General features: G+C 38.7%; 1 protein-coding gene across 4 annotated transcripts in view; it reads right to left on the bottom strand.

Moving 5' to 3' along the window:
• The window catches only part of PARD3B (par-3 family cell polarity regulator beta), a 991,411-nt gene that overhangs the window by 339,461 nt on the left and 630,535 nt on the right, over window positions 1-21,415 (bottom strand). For all 4 annotated transcript variants that reach the window (XM_040984532.1, XM_040984535.1, XM_040984534.1 and 1 more), the window contains one exon: window positions 17,583-17,627. In XM_040984532.1, the coding sequence (XP_040840466.1) occupies window positions 17,583-17,627 (45 nt within the window). The remainder of the gene's footprint in view (window positions 1-17,582; window positions 17,628-21,415) is intronic.

Genomic DNA, 21,415 nt, shown 5'->3' with positions numbered 1-21,415 from the left:
GAGAACAAAGGAGAGGAACAGGATGGGTTGGGATTCATTTTAGTGAAGTCTAAAAAGACTTAACAGAGTCTTCCCATACACTGCTCTTCTAGCGTGGTCATGACAAGGAATTCAGCCTGAAGAGCACTCAAAGGATTCTAAAAGAATTCTCATTAGTATCCAATCCATGGCCCATCTGGGCAGTGACAGCAGATAGCCAGACAAGCCTCTTCTTGCCCACTTTACAACAGGGCACATTCTGATCTGATAAAGGCTCCTTTGTGAACCCTATTTTCTTCCTTTAACAATGAATCATTATAAGAATCTCTAGACAGAGTAATAAACCCTAGCTTGTAACTACAAATATAACTACAACTTTTTATTATGTGGTTTCTTATTGAAGGGAATTTTCCATTTCAAATTTTCTCAGTATGTTACAGACATCACCTTCTACATTATTCTTGTATCATATGGCTATTCATTCATTTCTAAGGAATATTTTAAGTTGGTTTATCTTGTCAGTATTGTCAAAGGTGATTCAGATATAGCACAATAAAAACATGTGTGGCTTCACATATGCTGTTATCTACATTAGGTCCATGGTTTATTTGCACTAAACCCTTTATAAAAGATAATCATGCCTTCATTTAACAACCAGGCAATCTTGATCTGTGCTTTAATAATAATATGAATAATATGCCAGTTCTCAATATCCTGATGGCAGTATACAAATAGACCCTAGATAAATTGCAGCAAATAATTTAGATGATTTAAATGTTGTATTTTGCTTATAGGAAATAAATAGAACCTTTAAACTAATTCTTTAGGGAAATGAAAATACAAGCAAGTAAAACATAAAGGTTTACAGGTAATCTAACTTGAATTTTGAGATTGCCTCAGATAAATACTATTACTAAGAATCTGGAACTTAAGGAGATGGCATGACAATAAAATCGTTTAAGATACCGGAATCATATCAAAAACAAGAGAGTTAAAGTAATAATCTTCAGGGTATAAACAGGGTAGAGCAGTTAGAACACCTCACCCTCAACAACATAGGTCCAAAAACAAAACAAAACAAAAAAAATCTGTCAGGTCCCTGACAGAAAACAGAAATCAGAAAACAGAAAACAGCAATCATTATCCTCATCCTCATCATCATCATCATCATCTGCCTTCAGGAATTTTCATCTGCAAGATTTGCTTCTTAGAAGTAATAAATCATCTTTATAATTTCCTAATTAAGATATCAGTTAAGAAATAATATAAACATATATGAAATAATATGTCCCACTATGGCCCCAGAAGGAGTGTGTGTGACTCCCCACTGGAATTAAGTATGGTCAGGTCAGGTCCCCCTGGATTCTCACCATCCAGTCCAGCCACATGTGATCTCCAACACAAAAACCACCAAACTCCCAGAGAAAAGAGCATGAATGAGAACCAGCAGAAACACAAAAGAGAGGTAGATGGCAGATAAGGAGAAACTACTCTAAGTAGTAGTAGTCCAAAATCAAGGAGATAGAAAAAAATATTTAAAAAGGGTTAAGGGACATGGCTGAGGAATGCACTGTTGGACATGTAGTTGGGTTTCCATATCTCTGGGTCAACTAACCACAGACTTTAAATATTAGAAAAAAGCTTATCTATACTGAGCATGTATAGATTTTTCTGCATGTTATTATCCACTGAACAAAACAGTAACTATACATACCACATATATCTTAAATATTATAAGTAAATATAAGATATTGAGATGATTTAAAGTGATTCAAAGTGATATGGGTTATATGCAAAGATTGTGCCATTTTCTATAGGAATTTGAGCACCCCCAGCTTATCATGCTTGGAGTCAACCATTAGGGCAACTGTATCTGCTAAATGCTCTTATTAAGGGAGGAAGAATTGTACAAGTAGAAGACAGACAACAGCAAAAAGTGCTAAAAAATTATTACAGGGCCATAGGAAAACACCAGATATCAAGGCTAATAAAAATAACAAGACAATAGTAAAAATGAATATCAAAGACAAAACAACTTGAAAGTATTCGGAGATTTAAACACGTAATCACAGTTGCCAAAGTACGAATTCCAAGGGTGACTGGCTTGTCAAAGTAAAAGCTGGAGGACGGTATGACATCATTTTCCATGGTCTGTCACTCTAACATAATCCATAACATTAGCTGTCTAGGGACAGGATATTTTCTGACAAACAAAACCATCTAATCAATATATGATCATTAAAAGAACACACGCAGGGCATGCTTTAGGAAAAAATTAAAAACAGCTCAACAAGGGACATCTGAGAATGATAAAAAAAATACTGGGTAAATTTAATAAAATAACATTGAAAACAGAAAACATTAAAATGAATAAGTACTTTGTGAGATCAAATAATAAGAAACTAAATTTGACAACAGAATCAGCAAATTGTATATGAGATATCAATTTATTTTTCAATCAAAATAAACCTGTCTTCCAAAGGCAGATATTCATGTGCTTTTTTGAATGGAGTAAATGTTGGGAGGCAATAAGGCAAACTAATGTATTTCTTTTTGCTTGAAATGTTTGGGAAAATTTTAACAATGGATTTTTAAATAAATTTTGTTAGCCAATTGTTATCAAAAAATGGAGCACACAATTGTAAAACCAGTATAATAAAAATAAAGGGACCAAGAAGAGCAATTAACCTTAAGATCACAAGAAAACTGAAAAAGAGTCATGTCATTAAAAGGCAGTTCAGGGCTGGTCTAGGGGCATGGCATGCTAAGCCTCCACCTGTGGCACCAGCATTCCTGCCAGTTCTGCTTCACTTCTAGTTCAGCTCCCTGCTTATTTTTTGGAAAAGCAGATGAGGCTAATTTAAGTTCTTGGTCATCCATGTGGGAGACCCAGAAGAAACTAGCTCCTGACTTTGGACTGCCCCAGCACTGGCTATTACTGCCATCTGGGGAGTGTACACACAAACATGATCTATCTCTTTTCTCTCTGTAATTCTCCCTCTCCAATAAAACTAAATAATTTTTTAAAAAGCAGTTCAAATAAAAATATAAGAAGATAATCATATTCTAGATACATCAGTAATCACATTAAATGTAACTGAATTAAACCCCAGTTACAATTCCAGTTGTTGTACCAAGCATCACAGTGAAAACCAGGTATTTGCTGCAACCAGACATACACAGAAAACATAAGGATTTGGAAAGTGTGCAAGTAAAAGGGTACAAAAATATATACAACAAGAACAATGTTTAGCAAACACTAAGCAAAGGGTGGTTGTTGTGTGCCAGACAACAATTTTGGAACTAAGGGAGCGAGCTCTGCCCTAACAGAGTTGGCACTACATACACGGATGTTAAAAGGAAATCAATAAACTAAAGTAATAAAAATGACCTCTTGTTGGGAACTATTTTAGTGATGTGATCAGAGAAGGTTTACCTGAAGAAACAACTTGACCTGACAGTTGAGTCAGAGAATAAGTCTGATGACATGGAGGAAGATCTTTCTGAGCAGAGACAATGCATGTGAAAATGGATAGAAGGGAGAACAGTCTGTTCACAAAACAGAGGTGGCTAGTGCTCTAACGTTGTAGAAGGAAGTGATGGGAAGGTTAGAGAAGTAGGCAGCACAATGATTTGATTCTTGTTTTCCAAAGGTTCCTGTGGTTCCTGCAGACTGGCTCCTGTGGGGGGAAAATGTGAAAAGAAAGCAGAAGATACTGGGTTTAATAGGAAGCTGCTGAAGTTCAACAGATGATGATGGCTTGGGTAGAGGGTAGGCAGTTCAACTTGACTTTCTGCTGGGTTAATGGGACTACTTAAGAGAAGCATAAACGTATTGCATGTGTAGGACTGTGCGGGTCTGCATAGGAGCACACTATCATAGGTGTTATGTCTCCTTATTCCAATAAATGACCTACTGCGGAGAATGCATTACTTCTTTTATTGAAGTAGCCAGTATTCGACCAGAGTTAAAGGTGTTTCACTCCAGACAAGAAACAGGAACCAAAGGATGATTATTACATCTTATGCAGGCCTCAATGTAGAGAAAATAAATACCCACTGAAATGTATCATCATGACCCTTGTTTCTCAAATTTCATTTTTATATTTCCACAGTCGTGGGTTATCTTGTTTTGGCTAAAATGTGAATAGTTTAAAACACAGTTTGTAACAAGAATGCATTCAAAAGGTAACTTTAAATGGCTTTGTTCTATTTTGATGGGGTAGAATCTGCAAATTGTCTTGTGTGGGTGTAGTTTTTAATTATCAGTAGAGTGGGAATGAATTTGCATTTGCTTATTTTAGCAAAGAAAAGTAACCTAGGTTGCTTCAAGTTTTGTCTTTCATTTTACATATTCATCATCAGCTGATATTATAAGTCTGCTTTTATTGGATGTAATTGAGTGCTATTACTCTTTGAAAAAGAACTTTTCATACATGACATCATGGTAGCTCTTGATTAAGTAAATTATTATAAGGGCTGTGTTCTTACCATTTAGGATATCAAAGACTGCTGTATATATGTATGTATGTGTGTGTGTCAGGGGGTGGTGGCTAATATCCCTTAATACGTCATTCATTGTGGCTTTTCTGCCTGAAGTAATCAATAAATGAGAGCTTTCATAGTTAAGCCAATATTTCTGCTCCAAATAATATCTTGGATAATTCAGATTTAGGCTTTCACCATCTTCTCAGAAACCTGACTCTGTTCCTTTCCTGTGGTTCTTCGGTATGGTCTATGCCAGTCCTTATGCTACAATTCTCCCATTTAGAAAGGTACTTCTAACATTAGATTCACCAAGTGAGGTTTTCTAATGGTTAAAAACATTTGGATATTGCACATGTCTTAAAAGGGAGGAATGGGGAGATGATGGTCAAAAAGTACGTATTTACAGCTAGGAGGAATAAGGTCAAAAGATCTACTGTATAGTATGGTGAGCATTTTATGCTCAAGAAAATGCTAACTGCTTGTTAACTGTACAAATAGTAACTATATTAGATAAACCTTAAATTAATCCATTAGATATAGCTATTCCATGGTATACATATTAAAAACAAGTTATACATGACAAATATTAATTATCTTGTATCAATTTAAAATATACTTGAAAATATTTTTTTAAAATCCATAGTTCATTCCCTCCTCAATATATTAAGTATTATCTTGACAAAAGAATTCAAATGCTATGGATAACACAGAAAGTCCCTATTACTCTCAATTCTCATTTTTCTCCTCTCCATAAAGGTATCCATACTTTCTCTATTCATTCCCATTTAAATGGGGTAGAATTTACAAATCGATTTGTGTTTTCACTCTTGGCATTGTCTTTGTTTCTACAAAGCCAGAAGCAAATCATTCAGGGTTCTTGTTCTATATCATTTGTATTTCTAATATCTGGCATGGAACCTGGCACATGTTAAATATTGGCTTGATGAGTTATCATTGGTGCTCTTTTGCTCTGACTTTTTTGCAGCAGAGACCAGAAATCTGTTTATATGAGGAAAAGTGGGCTAGGAATATTAAAGGCTAAGGAAGACTTAAAGTTAAACAAGAGTTTGAAAACACAGTCTGAGAAATCTCACAGTCTGTGATACATATTAAGAAATGCAGAGCTTTCCTGTATCTAGTTTTCTGACACTCAGCTCCATAAAGTCCTTGGAATCTTCAAAGTGGTATATTTTGATATAGATTAATGAGATACCTGGTGGCTAAGGGCTCTTGAAAAGTTTCTAAAGTGGAGCTGGCTGCCAGAAGAACCAACCAAATGATCAGAGGCCAGGAACTGCCAGTCATATCCCCTACCTTTGGAGAGGAAAGACTAAAGATTGTGTTAACTGCCTAAGGTCATTGATGCAATGAAGCATGTCTATAAAATAAAGCTTCTATAAAACTCCAGAAGGCAAAGTCCAGAAAGTCTTTGCACTGCCAAATGTGATGTGATGGTTTAAGGACAGTATACCATGAGAGAGTGCAGGAAGTTTTAGTCCCTTTACACATACCTTGCCCATATAACAGTATTTTAACCAATGACAAGATGATGGTTTCAAAGCTTATAACAGAGCTGAAACGTTCATGTTGCCTAGCAATGAGACAGCATTGTTGTGCAACACTGTACTCACACTTTGTGCTGGTGTAACCAAATTTACCTGGCTGTCAGTTACGCAAACACATAGCATACACAATATGCTCCATGTTAGCTATTTGACAGTAATTAACAATGATGTTATTGGTTGATGCCTTCACTACTCTATATTTTTCTCATTATTTCTATTCATGAATAGGAAGTTAACTACACCCCAGGCATGTCTTCTAGGACAGATCTTGAAGAATTTAGTGCGATCATAGGATACGTCAACTCTATGAGTGATCCTGCCCTGAAAAGCTTCCAGTGGGGGCAGCATGTGGAAGGGGACTACAGTGACACCAACAATGCTGATCTGGGCTAATATATGGCTCATATTTGTGTCTTACAATAATTAATAGAAATAATAAACAGAAACATCGTACATAATAAGGGTATAAGCAATGAAAGGTGTATTTTTGGATAGCTATACAATGTGTCTGTATTTTAAACTACATGCTATTACTAAAGAGTCAAAAATTTTAAAAGCAAAATACTTGTAAAATATTATAGTAAGCTAAGGTTAATCTACTATTAATGAAAAAACGATAAATAAACTTAGTAAAGTCTAAGCAAATGGTGCTGGCAAAGAGTCCATAACAATGTGAAACAATGTCCTAGGGCTTCCCATTCACTAAACACTAAGCCACAGATCCAACTGGGGCAACTGTAATTTTGACTAGGTTAGAGACCTAGCCAGGGAGGAGAAAGAAAGTGAGGGAAGGAGAGAAGGCTTGAGAGCTTGAGAGGGACACAGGAAAATATAACCAGCTCTTAACTGCTGCTTTGGATTCACACCAGAAATTCCTACATTAGCTGGGTCTGTGGGACTGGGCTGGAGCTAGGAGCCAGGAACTCAATTCAGGTCTCCTGTGTGTGACATCACTAATACTTTCCAAAGTTTACATCAGCAGGAAGATGGATTTCAGGAACTGGAGTTTATATTGAACTCTGCTACTCCGAAACGTATGTCATAACCACCAAGCTGAAAGCTACTCTGACTCTGGTTAATTTTGAAGTTCTTGCTCTTTCAGATAGTTCCCATGACTGCTGCTCTTCAGCTGCAGAGAGAACCTGATTGAGGTTGGGCATAGGTAACAGAAACTGCAAAGGCTTAATGTCAAATGTTTATGATATATATATATATGATGTAACTATTGAATAACCAATTTTTAAAGTTGCAGATGTTCATTCTGGTATCTTAATGCACTATTAGAAAGGTCAGTTTCAAATCATACATGACACATACTTCCCATGAGAGTGAAGTTTATGAATTACAAGTTCAATTATATTTGATGAATTTACCATACACAGAAATATCATCATCTTTTTATAAAATTAGTTTTAACTTTTCAAACAATAAAAAAATATAGATTACATGTTTAAATGAATGCACACTTTGGCATAGTAAACTTTTATCTCCAAAAACAAACTGTGAAATTCAGAATAATGAGAAAAAGAGTATATCAGACTTAGAATTTTATAATATACAGAGCAATACTTCAGGTCAAAGAGGAAATTATGTACCATTGGGGCACAGAAGTAAATATTTATACATCTCAGATTAAATGAAGTTTGTTTGATTCTAATGACTTTAATGGTAGAAACTTAAAGGAAAAAACCACCAATTCTGATCCAAAGTATTCTATTTTCCTGTTATCCATGCCTGATTTGGGAAAATTTTGAGGATTTAAGTGACAGTTTAGGCTTTTTAATAAGGCTAAATTGGCAACAATGATTCAGACAGGAAGAGATTACTGATGTAGAAATCAACAACTGGATTTTTTTATAGGAGCCACTGAAAGTGATTTTAATTTCAAAATGCTTATAACCAGCTAATTTTTACTAGATAGATACATATATGTACACACATATACACACACACATATACACCCACATATATAATGCTTCATTGACATTCTATAAATCCACCATTAAGCATAGAATTGGAAATACAATTTTTGCAAACATTTTAATTTGTGGAAAAACTGTTAATCAACCACAATCCAATTCTAGAACATACTGCGTGCATATATGTGTATATGTGTGTGTTTATATACATAAAATAAGATTTTCAAAATGGGATTCCAATTGATTTTGCTTCAATAATTAATTGCTATCTGCAGTTTTTCTTATTTTCTTGGGCAATTTGTTGTCCAATCCTATAATATCATGATGTATAGACCTAACATTATCAAAAAATTGAGACCATTAATATCTCCATTTTTTAACCTTTATATTATAGGTTTATTTGCAGCTCAGTCAGCCCTACCCCTTTGCTTAAGGTGCAGCCTCATCTTCAAGACCAACTACTAGAGCACTCCACTCCTAACTCCATCTCTTTAACACTTTCCTCCTTCCTGCTACTTTCTTCTCTCATGTGCATTCTTTCAATATGGAAGCACATCCATCTTTCTCAATAACAGAGAGGACATCACTCATTTTTCTTCTTTTACACATTTTTAAATTACCATAAGGACGGCAGATTTGATGCATTTCATGGATATAATTCCAACAAGACTCTGACGTTTCCCTCACTCTCCTCTCTTCCTTCCCTCTCTCTAGTAGTATTTGAGCAGACCTAATTTCAATTACATTCACTGGTTTAATTTACCACTAATCATAATATACAATGAACAAAGTGTAAGAAAACAACTCAGACTTCCACTGGAGTATAAATACAAGCTAAGAAAGGCAATTATATCACAAATGATCATTTCATTCTTACACATTTTTATGTTTTCTGTATTAGTTGACACATACTGGAAAAACATGCTATTTGTCTTTAACAAATAGCCTATTTTTCTAAATATAATAGCTTCCAGCTACATTTCGTTATAAAAAATAGGATTTCATGTTTATGGCTGTATAATACTCCAGAGTATATGTATTCCACATTGTTTCTCTCCAGTCATCAGTTGATGGACATGTAATTTGATTCCAGAATTTAACTATTGTGAATTGAACAGCAATAAATGTGGGTATGCTGTAAATATCACCTGTTCTTGCCTGACCTATTTGTTACACCTCTCCTGGTTTTTTTATTCTTCTTCAAGCTATTTCATTATTTTTCCCACAGGAACATTCTAGCTGATGTCATGTCTTAATTTCAAAACTTAGTGGAAGGGCCTAGTATGGCAGTCTAGTGGCTAAAATCCTCGCATTCCATGCTTTGGGATCCCATATGGGCACCGGTTCTAATCCTGGCAGCCCATCCAGCTTCTTGTTTGTGGCCTGGAAAAGCAGTCAAGGACAGCCCGAAGACTTGGGACCCTGCACCTGCATGGGAGACCTAGAAGAGGCTCCTGGCTCCTGGCTTTGGATTAGCTCAGCTCCACTCACTGTGGCCACTTGGGGAATGAATCAGTGGAAAGAAGATCTTCCTCTTTCTCCTCCTTTCTGTATATCTGACTTTATAATACAAATAAATAAAAATCTTTAAAAATGCACATTTAGAAAAACCTAGTGGAAATTAGATATCTTGTCACACCTTCTGTAATCTAGGTACCAGTCCTTGTATAAAGTCTTGATCTCTTCATTAATGAGAGACAGGAACTCATTGTAATAATCCATACAGGTGATGATTGAGATTACATTGACCTAAACCTTTTATTCACTTACTAACAGATTATTTATTTATAAGTATACTTATATGCATAGAGCCACCTGAACAAGCCGATACCATCAATGCTACTATCTCCCATAACTCCAAAGATACGTGAGTCTACCCCTTTTTCTCCCGTGCTGTCGGTCTTCAATCACTCTGATATGTTAGCATGACTCACTGTCCCCCACCTTTCTCCCCCATCCCAAACTTGATACCTTTAGTCCAACTATCTTGCCATGACTGACAAAGTACTGCTCACTTCCAACATCTCTGAAAATTCTTTTAGTCTTAATTGAAACCTAGCTCTACTGCAGGTCAGTATCAAGAGGGAAATCAACTTACTTCTCAGTTCTCACTTCTCTTTTGTGTATAATGCTTATCCACCATCTTAGAACACCCTTGCGCCTTCACATCTCATGGCCTCACATGCCCATTCCTGCATATCCTCGCCCTCTGCTGTTTTCCCCATTACTTAACACATACAGGCTGTGGCATACACTTTGTGCCTTTCAAGTATCTGAACCCTGGCCCCATCTTATCAAATTTATGTATCTCAGGAAATTACTGGTCCTATCAGGAGACACATTCAAGAAACCTGGTCCTAATGTGGATGTTGGAATGCAACCCAATTGCTGTTGAATCAGCAAAACCCTGCCTATGAGAAGACACATGATCGAGACATGAATGTTTACCATGGCTTTTATCATGCAGCCTAGCTGTAGCAATAGTTCACAATTAGATCTTCCTCTTAGTTATCGCTATGAATAATTTAATAGCAACGACAAAAATCCACAAAGCAAGGCTTTATTGTCTAAATATTTCTTACTTTCCTTTTCATTGCCATTGCTAATCATTTCAATTTATGCTCACATCATCTCTCGCCTGTAGTATGGCCACTAATGTGGAGACGTAACTACACTTCTCGGTATTTTCACCTGAAATCCTCACTGCAACACACCGACTTGGCTCCTTTACTCTGCCTGCTTTCTCTGAGCCTGTAGGATCACTGCTCTTTAACAGGACAGCAGTTCTCCATGATCCACTTACTCAGCCTGCTATCTTATCATTCTCATTTTATACCCCTGTCACGCTGAATTGCTAATAGCTTCTTGAATGCATTATGATGTTGAATAACATCCCTTAAGTCTGAAATGTGTTAGGTCAAGGGCCTTGTGTACATCTCAAACCTCTAGGGAGTCTCAGGCCCTGGTGGAGAATAAGTTCCTGTCTGAAACCAGACAGCTATCCTCCAGTCTCAAGCAAGAGAAACAGTACTTCCTCTGAGATATCACCAAACAAACACTTCATCAGGCGTTTGCATTCTTTGTCCTCTAACATATTACACATGATTTTGATGAACAGAGACCATGTTCCATTTTAGTTCATAACTCTCACACTTGGCACAGTATCTGTCACTGAGTGACCATTTAATATATATGAGTTGAACTAAAGCAATAAATTCACAATTTGATTTGGAGAAAAATTTGGTGCGTTCATTCATAAAACGCAGAGATCCTAAACTTCTGTTTTTTTTTTTTAAAGATTTATTTTTATTATTTTTTTTATTGCAAAGGCGGATATAGAGAGAGGAGAGACAGAGAGGAAGATCTTCCGTCTGATGATTCACTCCCCAAGTGAGCGCAACGGGACGATACTATGCCGATCTGAAGCCAGGAGCCTCTTCTGGGTCTCCCACGCGGGTGCAGGTTCCCAAAGCTTTGGGCCGTCCTCAACGGCTTTCCCAGGCCACAGGCAGGGAGCTGGAGGGAAGCGGGGCTGCCGGGATTAGAACCGGCGCCCACATGGGATCCCGGGCGTGCAAGGCGAGGACCTTAACCACTTGCGCCACCGCGCTGGGCCCCAAACTTCTGTTTTTGAGTAGCAAAGAAATTTACTAAATACACAGATGTATTTGCTTCTAACTCATTTTGTTTTATTGAATTTTGGATCTCAACATTCTGAGAAGCTTTTCTGCAATACAGGAAATGCCTTGTACGTTACACAGTCAAGTTTACATAGGAAGAACCCTACACAGAATACTAATTTTCTCATGATAACTTCCTGAATCCTTTAGAAATGTAAGCCAAAGCCGGAGTGTGTGGGAAATGTAACACACACATTTCTTGTGTACAAAGCTTAAGAAGTGACAAAAACACAGAAGGTATGCAATAAAGAAGCTTCTCCAGAAAGATACGCATGCTGTTACTTTAACCAACTGGTGGGGAAAGAGAATTTTACTTCATAGTAGCAACTTGACTTCATCCCATTAATAACTCTAACAAGAAAAAATAACGGGGTCTGTGTGGTGACTCAACAGACTAATCCTCAGCCTTGAAGTGCTCGTGTTTCATTCTAGTCCTGGCTGTTCCACTTCCCAGCCAGCTCTCTGCTTACAGCCTGGGGAAACAGCAGAGGATGGCCCAGGTCCTTGGGACCCACATCTATAGGGGAGAACTATAAGAATTTCCTTGTTCGTGGCCTGAATTGGCTCAGCTCTGCCCATTGTGGCCATCTGGGGAGTGAACCAGCAATTGGAATTTCTCTGACTTTCCCTCTCTCTACAAATCTGCCTTTCAAAAAAAAAATGGAAAAAGGTCATGAAAAGCAACAACTCAATTAGAGGAGTCACATATGAAGAATTATTATGAATTACTTCCCCCAATTTGAAGATATATTTTAATCTTGATATTCTGTAGAAGTATGGCATGCTAAGATTCAATAAAATTTGCCAAACAATATGAATAACTTTGTTTTACATTACAGTGATGTTCCAATCACATTAGGTTTTCAAAAGTTCTATTACTTTGCAATTGTTCAGAAATTTCTTCGGCTTCATCGCTACATTCTAGGTTTGATATTTGTAGAAGCTGCATTCAGAACAGTAGGTAAAGTCAACCCAAGTAGTAGTTTAAAAATTCAATCCCCAACTTCTGCTAGAGTGACACATATCACATGTAACTTTTCTCTCATGTATGTCTGCACACAGACCGTATGTTCATATGCACATGCACTTGCATGCATGCCAACAGTAGAATAAACCAAGAATGATCAGATGAGATGCCCCCTTATGCCAGCCAGCTTATTGAAGTCTGTAAGTAATTTACAGCTGTTATGCTACTTGTTCAGCTGGCTGAATAATGTAAATAAAAACTCACTAAACATCTTGCTGATGGCTTGTCACATCTTTCAAGGAAGTGGATGTAAGGACAGCGTCTTCCTTCTGTGCCCCCAGTTTCAGCCACTGGGTACTTTAAGCTCACGCCGGCAGAATAGGAGCTGCGCTAAAGCATGAGCTCCACACTGCCCTAGCTTTGCTAATTACCATCAAGCACACGTTTCAAGGCCCAGGGTCTGAATTTCTCTGTGAGTGCACTGTGTTAGGACAGCAAACACATCTGGTGGCTGGAAAGCACCCTCCACAGATTGCCCCTAGACTTTTAACCAGCACTTGCTGCTTAATTGATAAACTTGTCTCAGAGAAGGTCTGAACTTACTGCCGACCATTACTTTCACAGACTTGCCTGTTTTACAGCTATACAGACAGGTGTTTGAGAATATAAGAAATTAAAACAGGAACAGGAAAGCTTTTGAGTCCATTTTGGTAATTAATATGTCAGAGCTCATAAAGAAGAACTCATCAGCTTTCTTCAGCACTGCATCATCTTAAAGAGCCGGGTCAGCAAAGAGCCTCAAGTCAATACATGTTAAAACAGTTCCAAGCAGTAAATCAAAACAAGGCAGAGAGAGAGAGAGAGAGAGAGAGAGAGAGAGAGAGAGAGAGAGAGAGAAGATACACCTTGTAAAAAAGCAAAATTTACAATCACTTTCAGAATCATTCCACAGACGCATTAAATGATTGGATTAGGTGTGAGTATAGTACCATTACGAAATTAAAACTTTTTTCTCAGGGATAATTTGTGATTCTGAAATCAACCAAAATTAAGCCATAATTTAAAAAAATTCATGTTCCATTTGGTGTTATTTTCCCTGATTCTAGTATTTCCTACAAGTGATGTTAAAATATTCTCTTATTTATAATACATTTTCCCCTATGAATCTCCCCTCTTCCATTATTTCTAGAATTTAAATTTATTCAGGGAGCGAGAAGACAGGGAAAGAAATTAAAATAGTTTTGACCTTTAGGTCCCAGCGCAGTAGCCTAGTGGCTCAAGTCCTTGCCTCGCATGCACCAGGTTCCCATATAGCCCCACTTCCCATCCAGCTCCCTGCTGGTGTCCTGGAAAAGCAGTCGATGATGGCCCAAAGCTTTGGGACCCTGCACCCGCAAGGGAGACCTGGGAGAGGCTCCGGGCTTGGATATGTTCAGCTCCAGCTGTTGCGGCCTCTTGGGGAGTGAATCAACAGACAGAAGATCTTCCTGTCTCTCCTCCTGTCTGTATAGCCTCTCTGCCACATGAGAGTTTTCTTATAGGAACCAAACAAAAGGCCTCTTATGGATAATTTGTCCAAATAAGTCACCCAGCCCATAGACACGGACACGGGTTCTGAGAGACGGTAAATCAGAGTCAGGTCCTCTCTGCCTCGCCTGGGTAAAGAGATGCAATGCATTGGCCAAGAAGCTCCTGACTCAGGTGGTTGGAGAAATCCCAAGAATACAGGGATGATTTAGAAGGAAGGAGAGGGATACTGCACTTTGTGTCAACAATGTTAGAAAGATTTATCTTACCTAGGGTTTTGATGTGATCTGGGTTCTGAGGAATCAACCATTTAAAGACTAAGCTAAGGAAAGGTGCCAAACACTATACTGTCACAAATTTGGGAGTTACCCAAGCCAGACCAGCAGATGGAACTTGGCACGAAAGGGCTCTCCACATTCTAAGTAGCTGACTCAGAAGAAATTGTAACTCAAATGAATTTGATAAAATGCTCAATATCATTCTGAATAAAAGGATGGGTGATAGATTTAGGTCAACACATAACACTTCATTTATCTTCATGATGGCATTGAATATTCAGAGCTACATTCTTTTCTATAACTAAGGATAAAACCAGATTATTCTCAGAAAAAAAAGGTATGTTTTTAGTCAAATATTATGAAGATGGGACTCCAGGGTGGAAAAATGGTAAACGGTATTGCAACCAAAAGAGATGTGCCTCTATGACACTAATGAGAACAAACGTGAACACTGTTGTCACTGAACTTCACCAGTTAAAATAGAGCCAAGTACATTCTTAGCAGAACAGACAGCAATATCAGATTAATACAATGCTTCTTAGTGGGCATTTTTTTTAGATGACTAAGTCCAAATCAGAATCGCCTCGATGCTTAAGAAAGCCGTAAGAGAAATTCTTGTGCATATGCGTAAGTACACATGAGAGAGTTTCAATTTCCGTGAGAGATGTATTTGTGAGGATCGTTTCTCAAGACAAAGTCTCCAAGAGGAATAAATGGGAGAGGGTTTATTACTGGGGTATATCCATTGAGAAAGCTGGTTCTGCACTTTTTTTTTCAGATTTATTTTAAGGATGCTCTCACTTGACATCGCTCTGAAGTGCACAATCTTGGGCAATTGTTTGGACCTCTTTGTTGCAGGATGTTTCTCCGACAGAGTTATCCTGACTTTAACTGCATGTCAGCATTGGCTCAGATCCTCAGTGAGACACTCGTTGCTGCGGTGACAAGATCACAAAGTATATGCAAATATAATAACAATGTATGTTGAGACAGTGATTCATTAGTAGCAGTGGCCTTTATAATGGGATGTATTAAAACTATATCATTCATGGGAAATGAGGACTTAACACTGTTTCTATCTACCAGTTAAAGTCAGAATACTGTGTGAATTTTACAATTAACCTACCGGTAGCTCTAGCATTCTAGTATGTTTAATGTTTTTTCCAACTTAGATAGGTATCACCTCAGGCCAGGCGTGATAGCACAGTGGCTAAAGCCCTCGCCTTGAACACGCTGGAATCCCATATGGTCACCAGTTCTAATCCCGGTGGCCTGCTTCCCATCTAGCTCCATGCTTGCGTTCTGGGAAAGAAATCAAGGACGGCCCAAGCCTTGGGACACTGCACCCATGTGGGAGACCTGGAAGAGCTCCTGGCTCCTGGCTCCTGGCTTCGGACTGGCTCAGCTCCAACCATTGCAGTCGCTTGGGGAGTGAACCATTGGATAGAAGATCTTCCTCTCTGTCTCTCCTCCTCTCTGTATTTCTGCCTTTCCAGTAAAAATAAATAAATCTTAAAAAAAGAGAAAGGTATTACTTCAAACTATATACTGAGTGTAGTTTTATATCGATATTTTATATTATGCTACCTAAAAAATCACATCACCCTTATCTACCAGAAATATTATTGAAACATACTAAGATGATAACATTCAAAAAGACTGGGAATAGCTTTTCACAACCAGAGAACAATACACACACACACTCTCTCACACTACAATTGACTAAGATGAACCGAAGGCTTGATTTCCTGGATAAAGCCACGAAGCTCATTCTTTCCACATTTTTAAAAAAACTAAATTGATACACATTCCCCCAAACTATTTCAACTTTTTGCCTTGGAGTCCATCCTTTGCTTAAGAAGGCTTTCATTTTCAGGTATTAATGTGTACAAGGGAGACATAAGCAGAACAATGTATTTCCTATCAAAATAATATAGGCTACCCTTGGGGTTCCTTGAGCATAAGAACTCCCTGCTCAGGCTCCTAAAAATATTTCCAGTAGTGGAGAATTTAGTGGCAGAGCATGAGGGAAGCAAGCCGCATGTGGCAATTTATCACTCCAACAGACATCTTTTCTTCCCTGTGATCTAACCTCTTAGGCTCTTTATTAGCAGGAGCAGTGAAAAATACTAAGAGTTGTGAACCAGCCCTTCCCTGCTGTTATCACTAGAGAATCTGGAAAAAGAAGAAAAGAAAAAAAAAATATATCATAATCTTGCCCTGGAACATGATGGAAGTAATGAGGCATCAAGGCCACTTACTGCTGAAAACCTAATTGGCACATAAACACAGGCTCTGCGGGCTGACGGGAAAGACTCCTTTGTCTCAGAAACGTAGGCATGCCAACAAATCACAAGCCTCTCTGGCGAGCAGCGGCAAATGTAACAGCAAAATGGATGTCCTTCCCCTTCCCTCCCCCTGCAACCCAGAATGCACCTCCAGAAGGAAGGGATCACTGCAAAATTGGCTACCCTACCACCTTTAGGTGTTTTCAACCAGTGTGAATAAATATTAATGAAGAACAAAATGACGATAGCACCCGGGCTAGTTGGCAATGAAGAAAAGTCTGCGACTGGAATGCAGGTACTACGCACGTGACAGAGGGACTGGGACACCCTGAGAGGCCCCAGTGGGCTTCCTGGCAGACATTCATCAGCCTAGACAGACCATGTTGCCATTCCTGCACAAGTCCCTTTGATGACAGGCAAAAGGCTATTTCTTTTCAGAAATTAGGAACGATCTCTATTTTGCTTTCCATTTAGGAATCAGAAATGATCACATGTTTCTCCTACTCTGGAATTCTCAGCCTTCTGGCACTAATATAAACATCATCACGGCAAAGGATTTAGCACTTTCCTAGGATTCCTTTACATTCTCTTATGTACATTTTAAGTGTTCAGTTGGCATGCAGGTTTAATGTTTTTGGTTTCATGAGTGATTTTTTTTTTTTTTTGGAAACCTTTATTCTTTCCTCTCAAACATTTTGAGTCAGCATACATTATGCCGCTCTACACCCAGCCAAGCAATAATTCATCCTTGGAGAAGTCAGAGACATCTCATGTATTAATTAGAAAGCCTTTCAGTGACTAGTGGATAGGAACAGGTTCCAACTGCTACTAAAACACAGCCAGTGATTTCCAGGAAGGGGAATGAAAAGTTGGTTACGAGGAATTTCTTACCCGATTTGTGTCCAGCCAATGAATGAACTTTGCTTTCATCTGGCACTGAAGAGAAGAAATAAAAGAGACAATGATCAGATCTGCTTGTAAATCAGACATCTCTTAAATAACAAACACATATAGATTTATAATGAGCTAAATATTTGACTGGCAAAGATTGGGGAAATTTCTTCTCCTGGCCTATCCCAGGGTAGTTCATTTTTAGCAGTAGATATTTTAAAGACAGTTATAAAGAAACATATGCCTACAGGATCTGTATGTTGATGTAATATGGATTCAGGGATTTCACTAGTCAAAATAAAATAAAGGGGAACAGATTTATAATTCTCTCTGAACCAATTTAAAAAACTAGACAAAACAGTAGACAAAAACATTCAATAGACTAGACATCAGGAAACCAAGAATGGTGATTTCGAAAAGATGGGAAATAAGGATTCATAAAATGACTCCTACGAGGAAGGCCCCGGCTGAGTGTCAGGTGAAATGTTTCTAGCCATAGCATAGAGAGTGAAGAACACACAGGCAGATCCCAGTACTATCCTTGGCTTCATGACACAGTGCTAGATTTCCAGGGAAACCAAGGACGGTGACAAGAGGGTGCTCTACAGAAGACTTCTTTTGTGTCTGAATTACCTCACGTATATAGCTGAAACCTCATGATTCAATGTGTGGAAGGAAATTAGGCTCAGAACTGGCAAAGGACCATCCAGGTTCTCACGACACAATGAGAAGTACTGAGCTATAACAACCAGAGTGAAAGAATTCATAATTCAAGGGCATCACTTATATTGAGAAGGATCTTGGCTCAACAGAGGGGGGGAAGTTACCCCCACATTAGTACAGCTGTGAGGGGACAGGTCTTTTGGGAATGCACAAAGAATGAAGAAATCAGTAAAATAGTAGAATAACACTGGCTTCTAGGAATGGGTTGTGGTTATCCCCATCCTGTAAATTTCCTAGGATAGCTTCTATAGAATTAATATTAGTTCTGTCTCAAAATTCTGTTTGTGGAATTCCATAGTGAAGCCATTTGGGGTGCGGTTTTGTTTGTGGGAAATATTTATTTATAAACTCATCTAAAATGGTGCTTTAATATTAATATCATGATGCCATCACATGAAAATTACTAGCCACTATCTCTCTAGAAACTCGGTGGGTGAATCCTGTATGGATTATCATTTCCACATTCCCTATGTTCCTATGTTACTGTGCAAAGCTCTGGTGCTCAAGGGTTGAAGTTCTTTAGGGAAATATTGCTAACAAGGAGAACCTCTTCCATTTTCTTTGAAACTGCATTGCTCTCAAGTAACATGGTCTCCTTCTGCCCACAATGTTCACATTTAAATGATCCAGTTACATGCTTTTTCCACCCCCCACCTTTTATTTCCTAAGCTATTTCTTTATTTTCTACATAAGAGCACTGCATGTCCATGCTTACTTTGTTTTAAGCTGCTCAGACAATCTTGTTAATTTTGTTTTAATTTGCAGTCAAGGGTAAGTTAGAGAGTATATATTAGTTACTGAATATGAGCCAAACTCTGCTTTTGCCTAGAAACCAGCAACAAGATCTGCAGTATAACAATCAAGATGGCACAATAGGGTAAGAGCATGTTTAAATAGCTAGAGAATCATCCACCAGGGTGAAGCAGAGAGCACACTTTCCAGGAAATAGGAGAGAATGTGCGGAAGACAGAGGGGCACCCGAGGACTGATCGATATGGGATAGCAGCAGAGACAACGGTGTGGTGTTGCAGTGGCCACACAGCCCAGTGGAAGTCAACCAGCAGTAATCTGAACTCCATCTAAGCTCCACCCAGCGGCTGGAGCTCCAGCAGCAGCTAAGTGATAAGGGGTGTTCACAGGGAGCTCAGGAGGCAAACCCAGGCAAAGAACGGCCTGTCCTTCTGATTTCTTTGATTTTTTGACCAGGAGCAGAGACAGAGCAGCAGATACCAAATAGGTAGTGTGGGAACAAGATGCATTTCACAGGCCAGACATCTCACCGAGCTGCATCGGCACCATTTTGTATAGGGAGGAAAAGGCTGTGCGACAAGACTGTGCATGCACTAAACTGGGAGCTAACGCACTTCAGGCTCAGTGCACTGCACCAACATGAAATCCGACAGATTCCACCAAAATAGGTCCGGGCAGTTCCCAGCCCAATGGTCAGCATATCCAAAACTCCACCAGTGGCACAAAAGGTGCCATTTTGTACAGTGTGTCAAAGGCTTTGGGACCAGAGGGACAACAGTGAGCTGCACATGCACTGAGCTGGGAGTGAACTCACTTCTACCTCATGCATTGCACTGATCCCATAGGGAATATAATACCAACTTGGGCATCCGATTGGCTCTCAGACCTAACAGTCAGCAGGTTCTAACAAAAGCCGCACCACCAGCAACTAGTTATTTAGGACACTTGGGGTATCCCTAATCCTGGGAACTGCTTGAACCAAAAGTAGGACAAAGGTTGTACAGACAATGGTGCAGCCACAGCACAGTATCATAGAAGTAGAGTAGTGAGCCAGGAGCTGGGGCTGTGGAGACTAGGGTGGAAATCTAACACAAGACCAGACATGGAACTTGCTGCAGGGAGTGGCACAAGTGGCTGGAGACAAAGAACTGGGTACCAAACACAATCAATGAAATTGAACTGTGGGTGGCACAGCTTAGAAATCTGCCCTAAGGAAAAGAATCTTCCAGAATTAAAATGACTAAGAACAAAAGAAGAGACAGAGGCACAATGAATATTATTGCAAAGAAATAAAAGTCGTTGCCAACCTCACAGTTAACTGACGAATACATGGAGGAAATGGGGGATACAATATTCAGAATTCTCATTATAAAGCTTCTTATCCACAACAAGAAGTACATAGAGGAGTTAGGGGAATTTAAGGAATATGTGATACAGTAAATTGCAATGCTGAAACAAAATTAAGCCTAATTAGTAGAAATGAAGGACATAATAAAGCAATTTTAAAAATTCAGTGGATGGGTCCGGTGGCATGGCCTAGCGGCTAAAGTCCTAGCCTTGAACACACCAGGATCCCATATGGGTGCACGTTCTAATCCCGGCAGCTCCACTTCCCATCCAGCTGCATGCTTGTGGCCTAGGAAAACAGTCGAGGACGGCCCAAAGCTTTGGGACACTGCACCACGTGGGAGACCTGGAAAAAGTTCCTGAATCCTGGCTTCGGATCGGCATAGCATTAGCCATTGTGGTCACTTGGGGAGTGAATCATCGGACAGAAGATCTTCCTCTCTGTCTCTCCTCCTCTCTGTATATCTGCCTTTCCAATAAATAAATAAATCTTTAAAAAAAATTCAGTGGAAACTCTCCATAATAGAATGAATGAAGCAGAAGAAAGAATCTCAGAATTGGAAGATATTTCTTGCCACCAGGCAGAATGATCAAAAAGCTGGAAGCAAAGCTGGGTCAAGCAAAAAAACATATTCAAGAATTAAGAGACACTATTAAAAGGCCAAATATAAGAATTATTGTAGTTACAGAAGGTACATAAAGGGAAGCTGGGCTTAAAAATGTAATAAATGAAATAATTCTTATAAAGTTTCCTTAATACAGATAAAGAAACAACATCCAGGAGGGGCACAGAACTTCCAATAGAGTTGACCAGAAATGATCTTCACCATGACACATGATAATAAAGCTCTCATCAATGAAACATAAGGAAAACATCCTTAAATGTGCACATGAAATGTGACATAGAGGGATGGCAATGATACTCACAGTTGACCTCTTACATTAAATTCTCTCATATTAAATTCTTCACAGACTCATAGGTCATACACGTCATACAGCAGCACCTTTTTTTC

This window comes from Ochotona curzoniae, unplaced genomic scaffold (assembly GCF_017591425.1).
Source record: "Ochotona curzoniae isolate NIBS_2020 unplaced genomic scaffold, NIBS_Ocur_1.0 contig_4148, whole genome shotgun sequence".
Taxonomy (NCBI): domain Eukaryota; kingdom Metazoa; phylum Chordata; class Mammalia; order Lagomorpha; family Ochotonidae; genus Ochotona; species Ochotona curzoniae.
The sequence above is the reverse complement of the archived record's forward strand: the minus strand, read 5'-3'. Positions and strand labels throughout refer to the sequence as shown.